This window comes from Danio rerio, chromosome 7 (assembly GCF_052040795.2).
Source record: "Danio rerio strain M-AB ecotype USA chromosome 7, GRCz13ab, whole genome shotgun sequence".
In the NCBI taxonomy this organism is placed as follows: domain Eukaryota; kingdom Metazoa; phylum Chordata; class Actinopteri; order Cypriniformes; family Danionidae; genus Danio; species Danio rerio.
The window spans coordinates 69066387-69092571 of record NC_141027.1 but is presented as its reverse complement, the minus strand read 5'-3'; the positions used below and the strand labels follow the sequence as shown (position 1 = coordinate 69092571).

The following is a 26185-nucleotide window of genomic DNA, read 5'->3' as shown; positions in this document are numbered from 1 at the left end:
TTCCTTTTGCAGGAATAATGTTTCAGGATTATATATGCACTAGGGTTGGGCGATGACGACCAATTTAGCATCGTATGATGTCTAATGTGAAACATCGCGATGGACGATTGCATCATCATCATAGGTAGAGGTGAATTAATTATTTATGAATAATAAATTGATTCATAACAAATAATAATTTGTAGAATACCATTTCAACTACCTGACCCGCATGGTCTTTGTTTTACTCATAAACAAATAATAAATAAATAAAGATAAGTTACACACTAATTATCACTTTTCAATCACCTTTTTCGTGAGATTCTGGCATGAATAGGCAGAGTGATCCGTGTCGTTATAATGGCGTCCACAAACATTGTTGGTAAAAAAGGTCTACAACCAACAGGAACCAGCCAACAGTATCTGAGGTTTTCAATAAAATGACAAGTACAAGCATGAATGTGAAAGATTGACGCTATGTACTGATGCTGTGACACGTTATCTGATTCAAAAGACTGAAGAGTCGTTAGACTGTGGATTAATTAAATATAACTTTTAACAACTATAGTGAGACGCCATCCAGCAGTACATCTCTAATAAACTGTCCGAAGTGCACTTCTCTCTGGAGCTCAGATGAGCACATGACAGTTTGTGGCTGTGTGTGTGTGTGTGTGTGTGTGTGTGTGTGTGTGTGTGTGTGTGCGGTCACGTTTTCAGTCGGAAGGAGGGCTGCTCAGAAATGCTTGACGAAACGCCAGTGTGGATGTGGATTATTTTCGTTCTAAAATGGAATTTTAAAACTAAGACGTATTAGTGTAAATGGGGCCTAAGTGTATATTTTATGTGGGTGGGTTTGCAACGGGGGCGGGGCAGAGGATTTGCGATGCCAGCTCAGCATCGTATTGTCTATCGGCCATCGAGAAGGACGATGGCATTGTCTATCGACCCAACCCTAATATGCACTTGCACAATGCTGTAGAGCCAATATTTTTCATGCTTTTGTTCACAACGTTTTGGTTCTTAAATTCAACTATTTTACCCCTTTTTCAAGATTTAAGATGAGTCTTTTGTGTCTTCAGAATGTGTCTGTGAAGTTTCAGCTTAAAACACCCATCATTTATTTGTTATACTTTTCAGAATATTTAATTTTCTGCTCTGAACACAATGTAGCTGTTTTTATGGCCTGTCCCTTTAATACTAGATCTCCCCGCCCACCATTCCCATGTGCCTGTCAGAGTGTGCCTCAATCTCCGCCTCCGATGCGTCAGATAAACAGCACAGTGACAGACATGAAGGAAGCAGATCTCATGTAACGTTTGTGAGAAATGCTACAGTAAGAACTTTCCCAATGATTATTTGATGGATTTGTTGTAGAGGTAATTCAAGACTTTCGGTGAGCACACACACACAGACATACAAACACAGCATACGCATTTAACTTTGCATGGTAAGTGTGACCGGACACATGGTAATATCCACTGCTGTATGGATATCCGTTATGTTGATGTACAAAATAAACTTAATTTCATGTCCACAAACCGGGATTGAAGCATGTTCTTTTATAACTGTACTGACATGCGCCTGTGTTGATAAAGACAGTAAAATCGCTGTAATTCATTACAAACATGCACTGTTTTAAAAAGGTTTTAAAATTGTGATCACATTTGATGATGATTAATGTTCAAAGAGAGCTGAACAGATCTTTTAATTCCGGGTTGCTTTGCGCACGTCCTGTCTTGTTGATATCATTATATGCATCACTACGGACACATGTTAATATGAGGTTGTCAATCATTTCTTTGGGTGGGGAAACCAAACTCCTACATTATGTAGCGGTCACCCTAAAAATGGGAAGGATTTAAATTGTATTTTAACATCAGGAAATTAAAAAAAAAGAGACTTATTTTGTTTTTATCACCCCATATGACAATATGGACACACTATACCTACACCCAGTTCAGTCCAAACAGCTAACAAAGAATGATTTTCATCATAGGTGCCCTTTAAATCCATTATTACTATTGAAATGCAATCAACTTTTTTTTCTCACTTAAAACAAGAGCAGAGTAAAAACCTAAACAGTTCCAACCAGGAAGGACTGCCTCATGGTGTTTTAGATCAACTGATCTCCTAAGTGACTACTTGCCTACTTGCCTGCAGTCTGTGCAATGTCTGAAAATTGTGATTTCAAGTGACATTCTTTCACCTTTTCACAGTTTGGGGATCACTGTCACTACTTGAGTTTAAAGGTCAAAGAGGGGGAGGGAGGCACTGAAGTCCTCTTGTTCACTACACGCTTCTCCTTCACATTAGTGAAACAGCCAGTTCCCGGCTGCCCAATAGCTGTGTGACAGATATGTAATAAACACAGCCTGTCACCTCCAAAGCCTGCTGCACATTTCCTGCGTAATATATAACCACCCCCCCAACACAACACATTCCCTTCCCCCACCGTAGGGCTCAATAGACCTGAAACCCAGAATTCTGTTGAGCATCCCAGCAGCTGCTGAAGCAAGAAATTCCACCGCACCCAGATAGCCCTGGAAAATACATGAATATAAAAAAGCAGTCCATGAATAAATCAAAAGCTCTCTTTTTACCTACCCGGTATAAGAGAATGAAAGGGGTAGTGGAGAAATGAAGGGGAAAATTTGAAGAAACAAGGGCACGGCAGGGAGAAAAAGAAAGAGGACTAACAGTAGAAGTTGTCAAGTAGCTCACAGCCTCAGGGTATTGTAGCTTCTCGCTAAGGTTGCTGCTGGGTGATGAGGTAACTGGTAGGTGAATTTGCACTTTTGTGCACAGAATGTGCTGGACAGTCAGACAGAATTTCAATATGGTAAGTGTTAAGGGAGCTCTCGGTAGGAAGGAACAAAATATGAACAGAACTCTATACTTTTCAGAGTCTGTGCAGGAGTCCAAAACCCACCAGTAAATCCACAACATTTGGATTCCACTACAGAACTGACACAAAGGAACGATTTGCTCGTCAAGTTAAACAATACAGGTCACACTATATGTTGTGATTTGTGATGCATAATAAATATGTTAAATGGCACCTATGATAAAAAATCATCTTTAGTAAGCGGTTTGGACAGAACTGTGTGTAGGTATAGTGTCCACTGTCATACTGGAAGAATAGAAATAGAATAGAAATTTCCTGATGTGAAAATAGAATCTACATCCCTCCCATTATGACACCCATCACAATGTGAAATAAGAGTGTGGTTTCCCCAGCCACCAAACTGATTAACAGCCACATATTAAAATTAGGGATGCACGATATATCGGCGGCCATATTGTTATAGGCTGATAAATGCTATTTTTAAGTTTATCGTTATGGATCCAATGTCTAAATTAAGCCGATATCTTTAAGCTAATAAATTACGTAATTGTACAGAACTGCCTGCCTCGCGCATGTGTGGGCGGAACTTGTTTAGACTTGTCCAGTGCACTAAAATGGAGCTTTCCACACATTGTTTATTCCTTCAAAGTCCGTCCTTTCTTCATGTGGTATTGCTGTGTGTTAATAACTCAGTAAGTAACCATGTTCCTTATCATTTTAGATATGTTTGATTGAGTGTCATTGTGCATTTTGCTTTAAATGGCCTTAGAAAAAATATTACATGTGCATACACAACAGCAGCGATGCACACGTGTTAAACAACTCGTTGGTCTGTTTGTAATCTAGTATGATTATTTGTTATTATCACCATGCTGCTTGCCATGTGTTGTTGATGTAAGAATGTATTCAGTTTGATCGGAATATTCAGAACGATTATAATAAGCCCGCGTGAGAGCGGTCACCACACACACACACACACACACAAACACAGACACACACAAACACAGACACACACACAGACACACACACAGACACACACACACACACACACACACACACACACACACACACACACACACACACACACACACACACACACACACACACACACACACACACACACACACACACACACACACACACCTGACAGCCTTCAGAGCAGCACGGGGGACAGGTGCGGTGCGCCGCAATTTTTCCCGCAATTGACAGCAAGACCGAACGCAGAAGCATTGTCTGATTGACAAGCAGCAGCTACATGTGTTTAAAAGAATCTAAAACGCCAAATAGGATGAATTTATGCCGCATGTTAAGTAATACATTCTGTATCTAGCTTTTTGATTTTACGGTGGCTCTGAACTGTCAAAACCTCTAAAACGGCTTTTTTATGTACATATGTACATCACTGTAACACATTTTATTTAAGAACATTTGAGCTGGTTTCAGTCCTTAGCTCTTTCATTTTCATTTTATTTAAAATTAAATTTGCCCGTTGATTAAGTCCCATTTAGTTATTTAACTTATTATTTTTATGAAACAGTCAAGTTGCATGTTAATTTGCTATGAAGAAGAGAAAATCATTTATTTTCGGCATGCTTATTTATGTTAAATCGTGAATATAGGTCAATATAATCACCTTGCAATTTTGAAATTATAGCTTTTTTGCTTTGAGTATAGACTATTCAGTTCATAAGAGCAGTTCAATCTTTTATGAAGTTTGCTGTATAAAAATATAACATTTTGAAATATTTATAATTATCGGCCTACACATATCGGCTATCTGAAGAGTCTGAAGAGTTATCGGTTATCGTATCGGCAAAAAATAAAAATGATATTGGTGCATCCCTAATTAACATGTCTCCGTAGTAATGCATATGATCATATTAACAAGACAGGACGTGCGCAAAAGCAACTGGGCTTAAAGATCTGTTCAGCTATCTGTGATCATCAATCATCATCAAATGTGATCAAGAGTGAGTTTTATAAGTTTAAAACGTTTAAAACAGTGTATGTTTGAAATTAATTACAGCGATTTAACTGTTTTTTTCACCACAGCGATATGTCAGTACAATTGTAAAAGAAGATGCTTCAATTTCAGTTTGTAAACGTTGAATCAGGTTTATTATGTACATTAACATAACGGACATCCATACAGCAGTGGATATTAACATGTATCCCGTCACATTTGCGTGCAAAAACAGTGCAAAGTTAAATGTGCATGCTGTGTGTGTAAGCTTGACCTTTGTAATGATATTGTGTGTGACTCATCATGGCAGAAAGGCTTGAATTAACTTCACAACAAGTAATGTGAGAGCATGTTTTGGCCAGGAAAAGAAAAGAAGTAAAAAGAACTAACCTCCATTTCAATATACAGACATTTGTGGAACTATTTCAGATAATCTTAATAGTTTATTAAACTAGTTATTATAGGCAAAACTATTATAAATAAAATAAAATTCTATTATAAAGCCGTGATCACACTGCACTTTTTGCTCAATAGACTTCTATTCACAAGCATGTGACTGCGGCAGACCAGAAAAGCAAGCACGTGTAACAAGTTTCGCCTGTCACTGCATTCGAAAATTCAAGCTTGGTGAATCTGTACCAGCGAAAAAACATCAAGTGATTGTGTGAGACCAATAGAAGATAATTTAAAATAAGAAATTAAAATATGAAGTAATTGCTTACTTTTATTAACGTCTAATCATATTGTTTAACCCTGCCCCTTTTCACAGCGCCTTATGACAGAATTCTGCAAACAAAAGCTCTAGTGTGACCGCAGCTTAAGTCGCTTTGGAAAAAAATGTCTGCTAAATGACTAAATGTAAATGTAATTTCCATGACTTTTCCAAAACTTTGTGGGTTTTTCTATTTTTCCAAAACTCTTCCAGGCCTGGAAAATGACGTGTCAAAATTTCGTGACATTTCCAAGTTTTCCATGACCATTTGAACCAGAATAGTACATGTAGATTTTTTGTAGGAATGTGCTAAATTCTGATGTGCCAAAACTTTGGCGATAAAAATCAATCTTTAGAAAACAACAAAAAAAAAAAATCAGTCTTTAGCACACTGGTTCCATTCTTACTTCAACTGTGGTGACTACACAATGTGAAACAAACACAAAAAACGATGTGTAGTGCTGTGAAAACCATTAATTTCAAGGCTTCTGCCATGAAAGGGTGGTTTGTTGCCAGGTCAACCAATGCACAAAAGCAGTAAAGTGCAGTGTTGCGATAAATGCCACAGTCAAAATAGCTCAATATTATACTCATGTTCTTGTATACCTGTACTTATCTATACATATACCACACATTCAAAGTCTGCTCAAATAATGTGCTGTCAGGACATTTAGTTATATGTAGTACAGTTGTTCTTGCTGCTTCCAAAAATGACTGATGTGTTGTCATGTCAATGTTGGTAAAATGACACCTCCCGACAGTCACTGCAAATAAAATTGGAAGTTAAATATATTCACAATATTGGATCTTCTTTCTTTTTTCTTAAACAGAACATCCCAGAGTGTGGGTTAGCAGAGTACAGTAAAAATTAATGGGTACAATCAAAATAAAATTTGCATCAAGAGATTAGAGAGCAAAAATATTGTGCATAGACAGAAATTTGTAGGTCAGGACAGCCTTTAACGGATCCCCTAATTTTTCACCTTTCCGTGATCAACAAAAAGGAAAAATCAACAAAAAGTCCCAAATGTTTGCGATCCTGCAAAATTCTTAATTTAAGCATGAAATAACCACAAAAAAATTTAAATAATCTCATCAAACATCCACTTCCAAAGCATATAATCAAATTAGATTTAATTCAGTTTGCAATTAATTGTTTTACATGACCTACAGATGTTGCATACGCAGCGCACGTAATGTATGAGTGTCAGTAGTAAAATTGACGTTCATTACATTACATGGAAGTTAAAGAAAATTGCTTTGCAGCATGTGCAGTGAGCAGACGCAGATGAAGTGCGAGAGATTTACATGTGAAGTCAATGGATAGATGCGATTAAACATCCTGTGACAAAAATTGAGTGAAAAACAAAGGGAAAATTGGGCGTTTTGTGCATTTGAAAAAGGTCAGACAACAAAAGAAAGTGTGAGTAAACATCTAACAAACGGAGCAGTGGAACAGACAGAAAAGCAAGCAGCTTACAATAATAGAGAAAGGTTTAAAGGTGATGGCTGCTGGACGTGACTGAATTGAAGGAGATTATTTTTGCTTTACATGGCTTGTATTATGATGTGTGTCAAATCAATTAAATATTTCGCTTAACCCTTTCCCTGTCATTGACAAGAGAAAATAATTCCCTGTCATTGACGAGTTTTATAGCAATCCGTGTTTTAGTTGTATTACGGTAGGGGGATCCCTAATGGATGTTTTATATGTGAGGTACATGATGTCAGATGCTCCGGGGAGTGAAATCTGAGAAAGAGAAGTGAAATCTGAGAAAGAAAAAATAAGATCATGGAATAAGAGTCACACAACCTTCCTTTGGCTTAATCCCTACCGTTTTATTCTGTTTTAAATCTTGTCTTGACAAGAGACCAAAATTAAGAAGCTTTATTTTTATGATTTATGTCATTGTGTCAGATTGCACACCTAACATAGTAGGCTACCTAATAAGATTATATATACAGTTAGGTCCATACATATTTAGAAATCAACACAATTCTAACATTCTTTATACACCAACACAATGGATTTGAAATGAAACTAACAAGATGTGTTTTAACTGCAGACTGTCAGCTCTAATCTGAGGGTATTTACATCCAAATCAGGTGAACGCTGTAGGAATTACAACAGTTTGCATATGTGCTTCCCACTTATTAAGGGTCCAAAAGTAATTGAATAATTGGCTTCTAAGCTGTTCCATTGCAAGGTGTATGTTATTCCCTCGTTATCCAAATTACAAAGAGCAGATAAAAGGTCCAGAGTTTTTTTTTCAAGTGTGCTATTTGCATTTGGAATCTGTTACTGTCAACTCTCAAGATGAGATTCAAAGAGCTGTTACTATCAGTCAAGCAAGCCATCATTAGGCTGAAAAAACAAAAACAAAAAAACAAACTCATTAGAGAGATGGCAAAAACATTAGGCATGGCTAAAACAACTGTTTGGAACATTATTACAAAAAAAGAAGTGAACTCAGCAACACCAACAGACCTGGAAGACTATGGAAACAACTGTGGTGGATATCTAAAGATTTATTTCCCTGGTGAAGAAAACACCCTTCAAACAGTTGGCCAGATCAAGAACACTCTCCAAGAGGTAAATGTTTGTGTGTCAGAGTCAACAATCAAGAGAGGACTTCAGAGTGAATACAGAGGGTTTACCACAAAACGTGAACCATTGGGGAGCCTCAAAAAACAGGAAGACCTATGGACAGATGAGTTCAAGATCAACTTGTACCAGAGTGATGGTAAGAGAAGAGCATAAAGAAAGAAAGGAACTGCACATGATCCGAAGCAGTGAAGCATGGTGGTAGTCGTGGTGTGGGCATGTATGGCTGTCAATAGAACTGGTTCTCTTGTATTTATTGATGATGTGACGGCTGACAAAAGCAGCAGGATGAATTCTGAAGTGTTTCAGGCAATGTTTTTTTGCTCATGTTAAGCCAAATGCTTCATAACTCATTGGACGGTGCTTCACAGTGCAAATGGAGAATGCCTTAAAGCATACTGCACCTTGAAGGTAAAGAAGTGGAATGTTATGCAATGGCCAAGTCAATCCCCTGACCTAAATCCAATTGAGCATGTATTTCACTTGCTGAAGACAAAACGAAACACGCCCCAAGAACAAGCCGGAACTGAAGACAGAAGGCAGAAAAGGCAGCATTCACCTGATTTGGATGTAAATAATCTCAAAAACTAAAAAATTAATTACTAAAAATAAATTTTTAGTAATTAATTGAATTACTAAAAAAATTAAAGTTGACAGTCAGCAGTTGTAGCACATATTGGTTGTTTTATTTTAAATCAATTGTGTTGGTGTATAGAGCCAAAAATGTTAGAATTAGTTCGATGTCCAAATATTTATAGACCTAACTGTATATATATTTTTTATATTTTATCATATATTTTAAATCGCAAAATTGTCTGCTAATTTCTGGGAATTACCATCGCAAAATCAGTTATTTTTAATCGCAAAAACAAAATTACAAAAAAATCTCGAAAAACTAGGTAGTCTGCTTTAAAAGCTATTATAATGAAGTACACCTTGAAATCCTGTGTGAGAAAAGAACTATATAATTTGGACTCAACTAATTTGGCCAAAATAAGTTACCAAACTATCAATAATCAGAAGCCACCAGAAGTAACAGAAAATAAATGAAAGGACTAGTTTATTACAATAAAGCTACATTAATCTCAGTAGAGTTGGTATATCCAGACAAAAGTGGTTTGCTTTATGAAAATAAGTGATCATCTATTTTAAGTCCGTCCTTCAGCCCCGCATTCTAGAAGCTAGGCAGCATATATTTAATGCATGTTGCTTTCAAGGCACGCTTGTTTGGATATTGAGGGTGTATTGATTCAAATAAAGCAAGAAGAGAGAGACAACCTTTAGCCTTTAAAAGGCTGGCATGTAACAGAATCACTGATGTGAACTTGCAGAATTCACACATGGCTGAAGGCACTCGTCAGGAAATCTCCGATAGCTCGGTGCAGCGAGGGTGACCTTCAGTGCAGAGATGAAATGACAGGATAAAAGATTCTGGCGCTTGATGAACAGAAACCTCAGCACCCACACAGCTTTTAATACAGTCCTTTTAATCAGCGAATGGAAATTTCACTGTAATGAAATGACACAGTCCAAATTTTCCACATCTAAATGTCAGCAATTCCAGCAACAATGAAGAGTAGATGGATGGTTTTTCGATTATGCAAGTCAGTTTTCTGTAATAGCTTTGTGCTCAGAGACCCGTAAGCATCTTTCGGTGATTGTTAATCCATACGCCATCCCTACTGCTTGCAGACAGAGTTGTTTGGTTTTCATGGCCAGGACATAAAGGGTGACACCTTGACCCTAATGTTGGATAAACCGTGGAAGACACGGGAGAGGTAAAGGGCAGGACATCTCTGTGGTGACTTCTTACTCTTAACTGCCCCAGCAGCTTATCAGCCCGTATCTCCTCCCCCATTCACCCCGTGAAGAGTTCACAGAGGTCAGCTCTCCCGAGAGCTCCAGCAGCTTAGAAGAGAATGAAAATGAATGGGAAACGGTGGCTAGACACAAGGTCAAAATGGATATAAAATTCTCCATTATGATATGAAAAGCGAGTGGAGAAAGGAGGGAGCTTCGGATGTCAGAGGGAAGGATTGCTTTTGAGGGCTTGTCTTTGTGTGAAAACAAAAGGAGCCGAACAGCGAGTAGCCAACGCTCTTGTAAAAGCAATCACCCATGCTTGTCAAGTATGCTTTCCACTTGACGATTCGCGCATTTGCTAATCACTGAAGTTCTAGAATTAATCGATCATTTCTATCTGAGAGGCATAAGCAGGTTAAATGGCAAAGAATGTGTAAATGCGATTAAGGAGGAACCGTCACGCAGATACTATGCAAGTGTGAAATGCTTCCAGTCTGTACTGTGAAATAACACTGCTGTTGACAGTTGAGCTGCTGTGAAGAATGAGTGGGAAAACGACACTAAACAAGAGGAGATCTGTGAAATATGATCCTGCAGACCTATTTGCACATCAAAAAACTATTGGATGACGGAATGATATCATCATATGGGGTTTTTTAATGGAGCCTGGGGAAAATTTGGGTCATGGAGCTGAGACAAGGAAGTCTATCATTCCTCATTCTCAGAAGAAAGCTAACATTCATCTGTTAGTATTCCTATTCATCTCAACAGCAGTTACTCAGCTGGTGCAGGACCTCCCAGAAGTACACTGCAATAAGTTTTTTCTTTGAGGGTTGATTATTAGAGCTGCTGACCCTAGGCGCAACAAGAACCAGAGGTGCACAAATCTAAACTTTTCATGAGGAAATGTCCTTACATGAGTTGTAAATTTAAATCAAAGTTGGAGCCTGCATTTTTTTATACTTCATTTTACATGAGTCACATTCTTAGTTGAACAATATAAAATAATTTCAATCAATAAATATTAACAGTAATACTATACACTTACTGGCCACTTTATTAGGTACACCGTACTAGTACCAGGTTGGACCTCTTTTTGTCTTCAGGACTGCCTTAATCCTTCGTGGCATAGATTCAACAAGGTACTGAAAAATTCCTCTAAGATTTTGGTCCATATTGACATAATAGCATCACGTAGTTGCTGCAGATTTGTCAGCTGCACATCCATGATGCGAATCTCCCGTTCCACCACATCCCAAAGGTGTTCTATTGAATTGAGTTCTGGTGACTGTGGAGGCCATTTGAATACAGTGAACTCATTGTAATGTTCAAGAAACCAGTCTGAGATGATTTGTGTTTTATGACATGGTACGTTATCCTGGTGGAGGTAGCCATAAGAAGATGGGTATACTGAGGTCATAAAGAGATGGAAATGGTCAGCAACAATACTCAAGTAGGCTGTGGTGTTGAAACAATGTTCAATTGGAACTAATAGGCCCAAAGTGTGCCAAGAAAATATCCACCACACCATTACACCACCACCACCAGCCTGAACTGTTCATACAAGGCGGGATGGATCCATGCTTTCATGTTGTTGACACCAAATTCTGAGCCTACCATCTGAATATCGCAGCAGAAATCAACTCATCAGACCAGGGAATGTTTTTCCATTCTTCTATTGTCCACTTTTGGTGAGCCTGCGTGAATTATAGCCTCAGTTTTCTGTTCTTAGCTGACAGGAGTGGCACCCGGTGTGGACTTCTGCTGCTGTAGCCCATATGCCTCAAGGTTGGACGTGTTGTGTGTTCAGAGATGTTCTTCTGCATATTTCAATTGTAATGAGTGGTTATTTGAGATACTCTTCTAACATCAACAAGGCATTTGCGCCCACAAAACTGCCGCTTACTGGATATTTTCTTTCTTTTGGACCATTCTCTTTTAAACCCTAGAGATGGTTGTGCGTGAAAATCCCTGTAGCAATTTCTGAAATACTCAGAGCAGCCCGTCTCGCACCAACAACCATACCACGTTCAAAGTCACTTAAATGTCGTCCCCATTCTGATATTTGGTTTGAACTGCAGCAGATCATCTTGACCATGTCTACATGGTTAAATGCATTAAGTTGCTGCCATGTGATTGGCTGAGTAGAAGTTTGCGTTAACAAGCAGTTGGACAGGTGTACCTGATAAAGTCGCCGGTGAGTGTAGGTTTCCCATAGTTTAATTTAGTTAATGCTAAGGTTCTCATTTTAAACTCCATTATTATTAGAGTTATGAAAATCTGTCTGGATAAACTGAATAAAGGACATATCTTTGTCATATTCAAAAGGAATGCAAAATAATGACAGTATAAGCATTAAATTTTGAATAGTCCAACTCACATTGATGCTACTTTGGAATGTCTGATTCTATATGACATTTTGTTCATTGTGGTCCTAAAGAGAGTAATTTTAATGTTTATAATGTTCACAGTCTTTATTTCACACTTGCCTGATTTCATTATGTTTTCTTTATAGCTCATTAGGTGATCAGTCGTAATTTTGTTTGGCAGTATGTTTCAGGGTTTTTTTGGTCAAAAGATCTATAAGAGACTGAATGATTTAAAAAGCTTAGATGGTGCTTTCTTTTAGGTTACCTCTGTATAATGCATATTACCTACCAATTAAAAACAAGGAAACACTATATTAATTGTAAGTGCCACCCACTGGAATAAATTCTCATTTTCATTCAGCATGTCTACTGTTTCTGTTTCGAGCAGGTATGTTTTATGTAGAATAATTTCATAAAGCTAAAGTCATACCATTTCGTATAAGCAATTATTTCCTATTTTTATATTGCTGCAGATGTGTATAAAGCAAATAAACCTCTTTATTCACATATATTTTTTCCATTTCTTGTCACTTTTGAAAAAAAAAAAAAGTCTAATTAAAAGGACAATTTGCTTGAAAACAAAACCAGAATAAGCCATACAAAATCAAGATTGGTGCATTACTATACATAGCTATTCTCATTTTCATTCAGCATGTCTACTGTTTTTGCTTTGAGCAGGTATGTTTTATGTGAAATCATTGCATGAAGCTAAATTCATACAATTTTGTATTCAATTTTATCAATTTAGAAACGTTATAATCTAACTGAAATCAATAACTACTCATGCTAATGTAGTATCTTTGTTTGGATTGTTATTACAGAACAATCATTTCCCAATTTTAAATAGTTTAAAGGGCCTCAACCAATGGGTTGCTCTGTGGTACCGGTCCATTGTTCACTTAGTACCAGGCCGCACATCATGAATTATTTCCGTTAATTTACTATTCTAGTCTGAACAATCTTTTATTTAGAAAAATCTTTTATTTTAAAAAATGACTGTATTCCCTGGTTACATCTCAGTCACTTGAGCGCCAAAATTTAACCCACAAACAGCAAAATGCGTGAGAAACAGACGTCTTGACAAAATCGCAAACTGCCAAGCAATAGATCCGAAACCCATCTGTCAACAAATCAGGTGATTCCACCATGTCTGTGCAAGCAGATCAACTGCTAGAGATTACAAATAACGGCAGCATTTTAGGGGCCATTCGAATATCGTGTCATTTCTAGAGTTCGTCAAGTTCGTTATTTCCAATGGAAGCGTACAACTTGCGCACAATCGGTATGAGGGCTGATTTGACGCGCTCATGCCTTCCAGATGAACCCAGTTGAATGAAGGCGGGAATTGCACCACGAGCCACATAACAAAAACCGATCAGCTTCAGTTTGTATGGAATATACATATTTCAATAGACTAATTATATCAGACGAACACAGAACACCCAAACACTGCAGTGCTTTGTAATTTTCTTCATTAGTAAAACTTCAGAGTGACAGCAATGTTTTGTCAGCTTGTCATCCTCTGAGAAAACGCCTAGCAACTTGCGAACCACTGCCCCCCGTACCGTGGTAAAATATAAAGATAAAAGATAAAAGGGTTGGGGACCACTGGTTTGAAGCAAATAAATACCTTTATTTATTTATTCATTTGTTTGTTTGTTTGGTTTTTCATTAATTCATGCATTCATTCATTCATGCATTCATTCTTTCATTCATTCCCATTTCTTGTCACTTAAAAAAAATCAGTAATTTGTTTTGGAACAGGTCTATTTGCTTATGAACAAAATCGGAATAAGCCAAGAAAAATCAAAATCGGTATATTACTAGTAAACATAGCCTTCCTCACTAGACACTTACAGTTGACATTAACAGAGCTTGTCATTAGCAAATTGTTTTACTATTGACATTATTCTTGACACATTCAGATGGCAAAATACATAATTTATAATAAACACATACACACACACACACACACACACACGCATATAAATATATATATATATATATATATATATATATATATATATATATATATAAATAAATTTATATATATATATATATATATATATATATATATATATATATATATATATATATATATATATATATATATATATATATAATATACCTTGATGCAATGTACTATGGCAGTAGTTCTTAAACGTTTTTCATCAAGTACCACCTCAGAAAAAAAAGTGTCTCTCCATGTACCACCAAAATGAGCAGTATTGAAATACAGTAGCGTAGTAGGCCCAGTAAAGCAGCTACAACTCTGCACAATTAAAAAAAACGTAGCTGATTACCACAGAAATATAAGGCTATATGTCATATAATATACATAATTTTTGATACCTTTTTAAATGTGTGTAGCATGTACAAGACATATTTCATTCCTCCACGTACCACTAGAAGCAAGCCTGCGTACCACTAGTGGTACACGTACAACAGTTTGAGAACCACTGTACTATGGGATTGCCTAGTCTACAAATCAAATACTATGCAAAACTACATCATTACAAAAAACAAAACTACAAAAACCTGCTTTTTTTAAGACTTTTTTTAAACATTTCCTTTGCTTTTGTGTGCTATTCTAGCTTTCCAAATGTTCATTTTTAACATACTGTATAAAGTACATGACTTAAAATGAACGCTTTTGTATGTGCTATGCAATACTGGCGTAGAATTTGGTTTAAAAATCGAAATGGATTTGGCTGCCTTCCTCCGTTTATTTTTAAAACCGCTGCCTCTGTAGGTTTCTTGCTAGGTTTTTATGCATGTGTTTCAGTGCATTTGAGAGTGGAGAAAGCTTGAACAGATACAGCCAGCACATGAAAAGAGGCAGACAGGACTTACAAATCTTGTGTTTCCCTTTCATGGGAAATTTCACCACCAACTCCTGGGGGTTGGAGCAAATGAAGACAAATGGAGAAGTCGACTCCTCGCTGATCTGGGGATACTGAAAAGAGAGAGAGAGGAAACAATGAGCTGTGTTCAGCCACTTGGTTACCATGCACAGAAAGCACGGCGGCGTTGAAAGGCTTCGCTTCCCCGTAATTGATAGGCAGCACACAGGAGAGGCGAAATTGACTGGCACTTTCATAAGAAAGGTGACATCTATCTAATCTGTCGGGGGAAGGCACAGGTCATCTTATTTCCTCCCGACCATCAGAGAGTCGTATGATTGTATCATAGGCATTCAAGAAGCACAAGCTTTTCACAACACTATTTCCTCCCCCCACAACCCCCACACTAAAAGCGGCAAAAAGAGCTTGACACAATCAGGGCTTTTAAGAGCGCTGCAGATATAAGGTCCCTCTGCATACTTGAGTTGTCTCGCAGGAGATGTGGATAAATTCAGCCACTGCTAGATTTACTTACACTTGTGTTATGATACGCCCACACACTGGATTGAAACGCTTGGGTGAAAATGTTGCTTTCAGATCAGCTGATGAAAGGTTGACAAGCAACACTCTTTTTTTAATCACTAACATTATAGTATAAATGGCTTAAGCATTAAAATGCATATGGTAATTAAACATTTAGTGGACAGAATATAATTTTTTTCACCAGTTCAGTGAAGTTATATATAAATATAAATATTTCCTTGTTTAAATCAATGGAAATGCAACCATTAAGCTCCATTTCAATGTATTGATCAACACAACCAGACCAAAAGATCTACAAGCCAAAGTTTGTATTGTGTAACATGCCACTATCTTCAAAAACACAGAAAACTACAGGGAATAAAAAAAAAACTAAAGATGCCATAATAACTAAAATATCAATATACCAGGCATAGCTGACTAATAAGGCTTCAGTACATGGAAATGCCATACTGTGAGCCTCAATGACCATTGTTCCCTCATTCTTATGTAAATTCCATGATAGTAAAGTCCTGGTGAAAATCAGCCCAATTGAAAAAAAACCTAGATTGTTGTACATGGGATCATTAATACGTACATCCTAGGCAGCATTTGATTAGGCAATGTTTTCTAGTGAAATTACAACAATGATAATTGCATTTCTTATTTTGAAGGTTTTTTAAGCTTATATTAAACTTACTAAGTATGTGACACTCTTATTTAAAAAAAAACAGGAGAGGCAAAGAGACTAACGGTGCACTCACACTATGCTATCTGAACTGTGCCCAGGCCCGTTTCTTAGATCATTGTGAGTGTTCTGAATCGGGCTCAGGCGCGGTTCAGTTGGCCTGTCTTGGCCCGGTTGGAAGAGGTGTGCCAGAGCGCGGTTCACTTGGGCCCAGTACGCTTGTAGCATGAGTGCAAAGCGTGCCTGAGCCCGAAACTGAAGATGAGACGTGACTTTTATGGGACTGTTTCATATAGATTTATTAATCATGCTTACTGTTACTTACTGTCATAGATTATGCCATGTCACACCTTTACTTTTTTCTAAACGTGGAAGCATGGTGAATGGTGGCATTCAATACACTAATGGAAAACAATGTTTAGAAGTTTAAAATACAAAGCATGGCATGGTGCTAGACCTGTCACGATAGTCAATACACTGACTTATCGTGCGATATACGAAAATGAGGGCGATTAATTTTGGAGGCGTGATAAATTGTCTATTATATATAAAAAATTTAAGATGATGTCATCCTTTATCTATCCATCCATCCATCCATCCATCCATCCATCCATCCATCCATCCATCTATCTATCTATCTATCTATCTATCTATCTATCTATCTATCTATCTATCTATATCTATCTATCTATCTATCTATCTATCTATCTATCTATCTATCTATCTATCTATCTATCCATATCTACACTGATTATTGTGGGCAACAAGTGTACAAGCAACAAAACAATTTGTTTAACTACCCTTCTCATTAGCAATCTCATAGCTTTGTTGATTTTGTAATCATGCAGCTTCTGAGAAGCAATGCTATTTTATTGATTAGTAGCAACTGTCTCACATTATAATTTAATGTTGTTCCTCTTTTGGGGATTCTTTGTTTCTTCTGTTTGTTAAACGATCTATTACAACTAATTAGAAAGCACAGCACCAGCACACTACTTTAAATGATGAAGTAGCTTAAATGTGGCTATCTATTTTCCCATATAGCTTGAGGTGTCACTAGTTACTTCAAAGAATAAAATAGTTCAGCATTTTCTCTAAATTTGGGAGTTTAGACTGCTACATTATTTGTTCCTAAAAGTCTGGCGAATGCAGCATAAGCTTTCAAATGATAAACAAAAATGTCATCATGAAACAAGTTTTATTTAGATCTTGATTGCTTCATATCCTAGTAAAGTGTCAACCAAACCAAAACAGTGCAGGGCGAATGTAAATTGGTTAAAACAGACTCTAGACCTTTTTCTTTTGTTGAATAAGTTTATTTTGCAAAAGGCCAAAACCGCATAGTATTATTGTTTTTTTTTATGCCAAAAATCATTACAATGCTAAAATCACTTTCATAATGGCTTTAAATGCAGTTGTGGGGCAACAGTCTGTGAATATAACCAGGTTCTAATGGTAAACATTTATTAATTATATTGTTTTATAATCGCACTTTTAAAAAATAGTCTGAAGAAACACTTTGATTAACAGTCATCCTTTGTACGTGTCATCAGAGAGGGAAAGCCCCGCCCATTAGTGACGATCACTCTTTCATAAGCATAGCACGTTAGTCTTGTTTGAATCTGCCACTATGCTGACTTAGACATTTGTAGCTCCGCCCTCTTTTGAAAAGAGGGCTTTGAGCACAATCTCATTTGAATTTAAAGCGACAGGCATGATTAGAACCAAAGCCTAAAAGGGGCAGTTTCAAAGAGTTATTAAACATTAGGGGCCTTATTTTAATGACCAAAGTCATGGTGCAAAAGCATTAACGGGGTGGTCCAGAGTGTATTTTTAAGGCTTGGTTGTGTTTATAAGAAGCAAAGCAATGAGTGTTCATGCTTCATTTGTAGAAAATCATGTTTTTTTTTCTCCATATACCCGATTATATACTGCTACTCGGCTTACATGAAAACAACTGTAATATTTCATAGTTCCTCTAAAGGCCTGCTCTCTAGAGGCTCTGATTGGCTAGCTAATATAATGTGCTGTGATTCGTGGATTGGCTTACATCACCAGGAAAAGCATCACGCTTCTACAGGCTTTGCCTCTGCTGTGTAAACACTGTCAGTCAGAGTAGCTGTTAGCATTAAGCAGCTCATCTGTTTAAGCCTTAATCAGACAGAAAAATGACAGAGGATACAGCTGAACCTCCTGCCTGCTTTATTGCCATTTTAAGGGCAGAAAAATATGGTTTGTGCCCCAGCGCATGGTCTAACAGAGTTGTGCTTATTCCCTTAATGAGTTAAAGGTGTGGTTTAAACATAATGTGCAATAAACCAATCAGAGTCTCATCTCCCATTCCCTTTAAGAGTCAGTTGTGTTGTGCCATGGTGGATTTGCTTTTTACTTGCAAAACTGAACGCTTTACTAGCAAGAAAACAGTGAAACAGACCATCCGCAGAGTGAGGATAAAGAACAAGCCATTCAGCCTATACTTACTCTTTACTTTTACTCTTTACTCCTTTACTTTCGTTTGTAATTTCTTTTGTTAAGCACAAAAATTTGTTTCAAAACTATTTCTAAATTCAGTTCTAATTTCCAGCAAATAAATAAATGAACAATAATAATGAAGTGTGATAAAAAACTGAGTTAAATCCAACCACACATCCTATTCTTGTGCCCCATATGGTGATGCAGACGTCTCCAAAACCGACAGCTGGACAAATCTAAACTTGTTTTTATTGAAATAAATATAAATACTCATATAATAAATACGACTACTACTACTACTAATAATAAACTTATACAAATGCAGATTGTCATGACTAAACTGAAAAAGCCAAAACTTTACAAACACACTTTAGGGACATAAGGGTTTATTTTATATCTTGTAAAAAGGTGCATTATAGCTCCCATTTAAGTACAGATCATTAAAGATTTCATAAAGATTTCCTATAATTTTCATATTGTACATACAACAAAACTCAATTTATGATTAGTAATGTACTGTACATTGCGAAAGACTTCATTTTAACAACTTTAAAGGATATTTTCTCAGCATTTTAATTTATTTACACCCTCAGATTCCAGATTTTCAAATAGTATATCAGTTGTTATGTGATACAAAAATCTCTGATATCTGGTTTTGTGGTCCATGGTCAGAAATAGAATCTAGATAGTTTACTATTAGAATACATGTTTCATCTAACAGCATTATCTAATAGCCCTTTCCACCACTTGCTACTTCCAGTATGAAAGGGTCTTAATAATAATAATACCTGACATTTATATATAGCTCTTTTCTAGACACTTAAAGCACTTCACACAGTGTGCAGCATCTATCTGGATGACGTGACGGCAGCCATATTGCACCAGACCTAGCTGATTGGTGGACAGGAGACAGAGGGATGAAGACAATTATGATATGGGGATGGTTAGGGGCCATGATGGACAGAGGTCAGTGGGCAAATTTGGCAAGGATGCCCGGGTTAAACCCCTAATCTTTTTCAAAAGACATCCTGAGATTTTTAGCAACCACAGAAAGTCAGGACCTTAGTTTAACGTCTCATTCAAAAGACGGCGCTCACTAAGCAGTATAGAGCCCCTTCACTATACTGGGGGCACTAGGACCCCCCTGCTGAACTCACTAACACCACTTCCGGCAGCAACCTAGCTTTTTCATGTGGTCTCCCATCGAAGTAATGACCAGGCCTGCTAGGCTTCAGTGGGCGACTATGTGAGAGTTGCAGAGAGCAAGCTGCCGGTAATGTGTCTGCTCAAGTATGTGAACACAAATACTGAAACCTTTCTGCTTTTGCATAACAGTTTATTTGTTTTTCAGTTATTCAATTCAATTTTGTGGAACTCTCACATTATTTTTTCCTTCTTATTATCTTAACACCAGCATTGTAGTAAATTTTTCTCCCGTGTAGCACTCGGTAGGGCCATAAAATTGTGTGGTTTGGAAGGAGAGGAAATCGGAATTGTCAATACAATTACTCTTTACATTGATCCTTAAAGTGACAGCAGCCTAATTTACCTGCTGTCTACGTCTTCACTGTTTAAAAGGCAACAAAAGAAAACTGAAAATCCCCCACCGATTTCCTGAATAGCTTCAGAAGCTTTGCTAAAACAAATTTGTCAACATTTACGTCATCCATCAAAAAGCTTCTATTTGGATTTCACGTTGAAAAGTCTCACAAAAACATGTTGTTAAAAGAATTTTTAAGGAAAAGAAATGACTGCAGAGTGCAAAGATTAAGTGTGTGGGCTAAGACTCGTTTAAAAAGGATGACAGATTGTATGATGGGCCGGTGGGAGGATTACTGAACAAAAGACTAACAGCGCTATTCCTTAATAGCATCCTTGAATGCTCTGCCTCTCACACACATCTTATTTATAAAAAAAAAAAACCTTCATAAAGCCTCTATACATATATCTAAAATTAAAACCATGAACACAAGCAAGAGAGAAGTTTCTTTGGTATAAAAATAACTACTCTCAATTCAAACCAATGGCTCTCTCTCTCTCGAAAAAAAAAAAGAACCGTAGAGACACAATAGTGAGGATTTATATATACGGCTAATGTTAAGAATCTAATAATTTGGATCAAAGAACGAGCTCAAAAAAGGCTTCCCTTTCATCCTTTCATGGCTAATTGGGATTGAATGCTGCTGAACTGCACTGGCCGGTTCTCCCCTTCCCCCCGCGTGACAGTTTCAATACCTGACTAATTGAAAAGGCATGTCACATCCATATCCATCTACAGAATAAGAGCTTATATTCAAAAGCTTCAATCGTATCTCTAGGACGAGATACCATCTGAACATAAGTCATTAGAGTAATATTGTGCGTAACATATTTAGATCTATTGAAGACATGTGTAGCATGAAGCAGACCAACACAACAAAGCAATGACAGCTTGTTCTGTTCATCGGTTTGTAATAAACATCAGAATATCCCGTTTGGAAGTCTTGGTTTCAAAGCAGGAATGTGGAGCTTATACATATGTTGTTCAGTAAAAATGCTTTTGGTTGAGTTGACGAGCTCTGGCTGAGGCAATGGTGTGAGCTTGTAATCTGCCAAAAATGTCAAGTGGTGACAATGTTTGGGGAAACTTATGTGGCTGGAAACATATTTATGAAAAACACATACATTTTATTAAATAAATACACATACATTTTAAAATCTGTAATTAATTAACCACTTTCACTATGCTGCATACAAGTGTACTATTATATTATTACTATCATTAAATATTATAATAAGTCCAAACATTAACTTTGAGATGGTTTATCTGTTTTTATTTACAAGAAATTGTAGTTTTTGTCTTATTTATTGTCTAAATATCTTTAAATCAAGAAGAAAGAAGCAATGTGTAAGTTGAAACAAAACAATTCCTTCATCTTGCCCCAACACAAATTGATTAGGGTGACTTAAATAACTTGACTTTTAGTTGATCCTTTGGAAAAGTGGCAGAAGGTAGATTTTTCAGATGAATCATCTGTTCAACTGCATCCCAATTATTACAAATACTACAGAAGACCCAATTGATCCCACATAGATCCAAGATTCTTATAGAAATCAGTCAAGTTTGGTGAAGGAAAAATCATGGTTTGGGGTTTCATTCAGTATGGGGGAGTACAAGAGATCTGCAGAGAGGATGGCAACATTAACAGCTTGTGCGCCAGGATTGGCCAGCCCAGTCAACAGGGATGAACATTTTTGAGCATGTCTGGAGTAGCATGAAAGAGGAGACATTAAAGATGAATCCAAATTATCTTGATGAACTCTGGGAGTCCTGCAAGAACGCTTTCTTTGCCATTCCGGATGACATTATTAATAATTTATTTGAGTCATTACAGAGATGTATGGATGCAGTCGTCCAAGCTCATGGGAGTCATACACAATATTAATTCTTTTTCCACTGCAGCATGACTTTATATTCTATACTGTACATTATTTCTGTGTAGTGACAAGACTTTTGTCTAAGCAAAGTCAGACCTTACTGTCCTAATTAAATAATTACAAATAAAGGCAAGATCATATTTTATTCTGGTAAAATAAGCGTAATCTAGAGGCCTTTGCCTTTCATATAAGCCACTTCTGATACTAAATTATCAACTAGAAGTCAAGATATTATTTGTTGTACCTAAAACTTGAATAGGCTACAAGACTTTGATCAGGTAGTGTAGTTTGAACAAGCAGCAAAAGTCATTTGTTTTGAGTTTAGAAAAGTAAAGTTTTAATTTTTAAGAAAAAATATTTTAAGCTATTTTTTTCCTTAAAACAAGCAAAATAATCTGCCAGTGGGTTAAGCAATATGAACTTGTTTTGAATTATTTAACTTACCCCACTGGCAGATTATTTTTACTTGTTTTAATGAGAAATTTATTTAATTTGAAGCCTCTTTTCTTAAAACAAGACAATTGTTGAACTTGTGTTGAAACTTTTTCCTGATTTAAGTTTTTTTTAATTAAGTAACAAAAAAGGTATTTTTGTAGCGCATCACTGAGAGCATTCATTGCATTCAAGTTAACTGCAGAATCCTAATTTCATTGAATAAGTTATTTTGAATGATGAAATATGAATTATTAATTCAACAATCTGACGGACGTGTTTCATAGGCTTTCTCATCTCACTGACCAGTCAATCCAGACATCACAAACAACAGCTCATTGGACTAGAAAATTGTTTGGATAAAACACCTAAACTATGTTTTGTTCATTACATAAAGCTCCTGTATAGTTTCAGAAGACTAGGAAAGAGAACTCCTACAGGCCACCTGACAATTTTATGATGATTTTACCTTCCACAGCACCCATTTAAAATATCCTTTGTGTATTACAAATGAAAGGCAAGTCATGGCTTTGGAGCAACACAGAAGTGAAAAAAACAATCAAACAAAAAAAACAGACAATCTTCAATTTGAATTTTGATTTTGATTTTACTTTAGTGATTAAAATGGAAAGTTTACCCCAAAATTTGCCACTAATTACTCACCTTTATGTTATTCCAAGTATACAAGACCTCTACTCATGTCAAAACAGAAATTAAGATATTTTTGATAAAATCTGAGACTTCAAGAACATTGTCAATATAGTCCATGTGTCATACATGATTTAACTGAAATTTTATGAAGTTACGAGTTTACTTTTGTGCACAAAAAATAAATTAATAAATAACAATTTTTATTCTAATACTACATAACACACTGCTGACGTGAACAATGGAGGAAATGAGTATTGAACACGTCAACAATTTTCTCAGAAAACCTATTTCTAAAGGTGCTGTTGACTTTAAACTGAAACTGTTGACTTGGGCAGTTTAAAGAAGCCTCTCATGTGTAGAACAAAGTCACATGCATTGCTCAGACTTCAACAGTGCTAAAATCTTGCTGGTTCTGTGTTTTTTTCTATCCAAACTTTGGATTTTAATTTTTGGATTCAAGTCAAGTAATTGGCTGGGCCATTCTACAGTTTGCATGGCTGTGTTTTGGATCATGGTCTTGCTGAAATTGCTGTTTCGGGTGTGTTTCAGGACACGGATTAGATCAAATTTAAAGTTCATGTCATTCGCTAGTTACAAGTGTACGTAGTGGTTGGCTCGGTGGCATGCAGGAATTATACTTATTATTAAGCCACATTTGTATGTTATTTAAGAGCCAATATTCAGAGTAGCAGTAAACAATATAGGGAGCGCGTCACAGGCTGTCATTGTTCAGAAATGACCCAATGTGAATATAATAGCAACTTCACCTCAGTAAAGCATGCTAGGCAGAACAGCGCTATTTACTGACGTTTTGTTGTTAAACTAAATAAAAATCTACATTATCTGTAAAAAGATAACCTGTAAAAGGCCCTAATAAAACTGGATGAAAATAGTCTTTCAATCTTTTGCCGGAAGATTTCAGTGGCTGAACAACACTTCTGTGCATATAACCTATTTGTAACAACAACATCTGCATGAGCTCTGCGTGAAGTTAAAATAGTTTTAAAGACCATTACCTGTCTAACAGAAATACTTCTGAAAATGCCTTACATGCCAGAGCGAAATGCTTTCCGCCAGCATGCAAAAGTAACTTCAATATTGATTCAGGATTTTAAAAAGTTTCAATTCAGCATTTTTGCCGCGACTGTGACTTTCGTGTGCACGTGTTGTGAACACGCATCGCTAATGCAGGCGTGCACATGCTAATGGCGGATATGCGTGAACAGAGATGCGTAAAAGCCCAAATTTGCATTTGTTGACAGACAGTTTGAGCTACTTTTTGGAATTATGAGAGATGTCGGCCTGACAATATTTAATTCGATGAACATTTTTTTAGTTTTAGGCCTTACCCAGAATATAAAAAATACATATAAACACATTTAGATCATTTACCGTATTCATTACTATTGGACTGTGAAGAGACTTTCAACCAGCACAACAAAAAATGTTTCTGAAGACTATTACCTACTGCAACTTTAAGTGGAGCAAAGCCACACCACATGCAACTTGATCTTCCGTAGTTAAATGAATTTGATAATAGGTGTGCAACATCTTCAGGCTAGAAAACATGTTTTATGCGGGAATATAACTGATATATGTTGCAACGGCCTCTTTAAATACGAGACCAATGTAGTGAATTTTGACACTCTCACCACCCGAGCTGAAGGCAGATAGCGTTGTCGCCAGAGCGACCTTTGATGCTCTCGCCGATTTCGGTGTGAATGCACAGTAAGCATTTTATAAATGATTTTTACACAGTTGGCATTAAGAAGGAACATAAGACATGTTATCTACTAATATCTAGCAACTTAATGTGTCAGGAAAAATATTCCTTTTATTTTCATAAACAGCTTGTATGTGAATGAGTCTGAATGTTCTGATTGGCTGGTATACATGTCCCTTCTAATCATGAACACGCTCTTTCGGGCAATCTTCCTTTTGCGTTCACACAGCTCAGCATTCCGGCAAATTACCAGTAATGTTACATTTCTTTCTGGAAGATTGCCAGATTGATTTTCTGGTATTTTCAAAAAGGGCCTGTTCACACATGATCCCTTTCCGGAAACTTTCCAGAAAGGTCTGTATGAGTGAAAGGGGCTAATGTCAACTTTCCCCCTAAAATGTCATAACTGAGCAAATGACACTTATAATCTTTAAAATCATGCATAATATCTCTTTCACATTCATGACTCATGTCATCTGATGATAATAAGTGTTTTGTGGCAGTCTTATGAACACCCCCTTCAAGTAAAATATCACTGAGTGTTTTTGCTGGTGTAAGCTTTAAGTAAATCTAGCCTGTTGTTTTTGTTGTTTTTTAAACTGAGTGAGTCCATATTACAGTACCTTCTTGTGGGAACTGACAGCAAGCCACAAATGCTGTTTAGACTGAGCTCAAATTGCATTTAACCCACAAAATTCCATTAAAACAGAAAACACGATGCAACAGCCCTTCGCCGAAGAGCATTTCAGACAGCTCACAACACCATGTCCGCATGTATTCCCAAACACTCAGCTAGTGGAGTGCAAAATGTGTCTGCAGCCACAACTATCTGCTGACAGGCTGCCAGATAAGTGGAAAGACATTATATTTTTCTCTAGGCTGGGATCCTGCCAGTGTATGAGCACGGTGATGAGAGATTCATATTGTCCAGTGCAGAGGAGGGCAGGAAAGGGTGAGCAGCCCTTGCCAGGGAACATTATAAGATTAGCGAGCAGACAGAGCACACCATAAGCCCCCCCGTGTCCCCAAACAAAGACAGCCTGGTGCTTTAACTAGCCAATGGAGCAATGAATCTGAGACTGGCTGTCTGCTCAGCACTGCAGAGCAACAGCCTTTCAGCTGATGTCCGCAATTAGATGGCCGAGGCAGGCAATCTCCTGCACT

General features: G+C 36.9%; 1 protein-coding gene across 1 annotated transcript in view; it reads right to left on the bottom strand.

The window, feature by feature from the left end:
- trip4 (thyroid hormone receptor interactor 4) overlaps nt 1–26185 on the bottom strand; it is a 149063-nt gene that overhangs the window by 66174 nt on the left and 56704 nt on the right. The window contains 1 exon segment of the mRNA NM_001077575.2: nt 15130–15232. Coding sequence (NP_001071043.2) covers nt 15130–15232 — 103 coding nt within the window.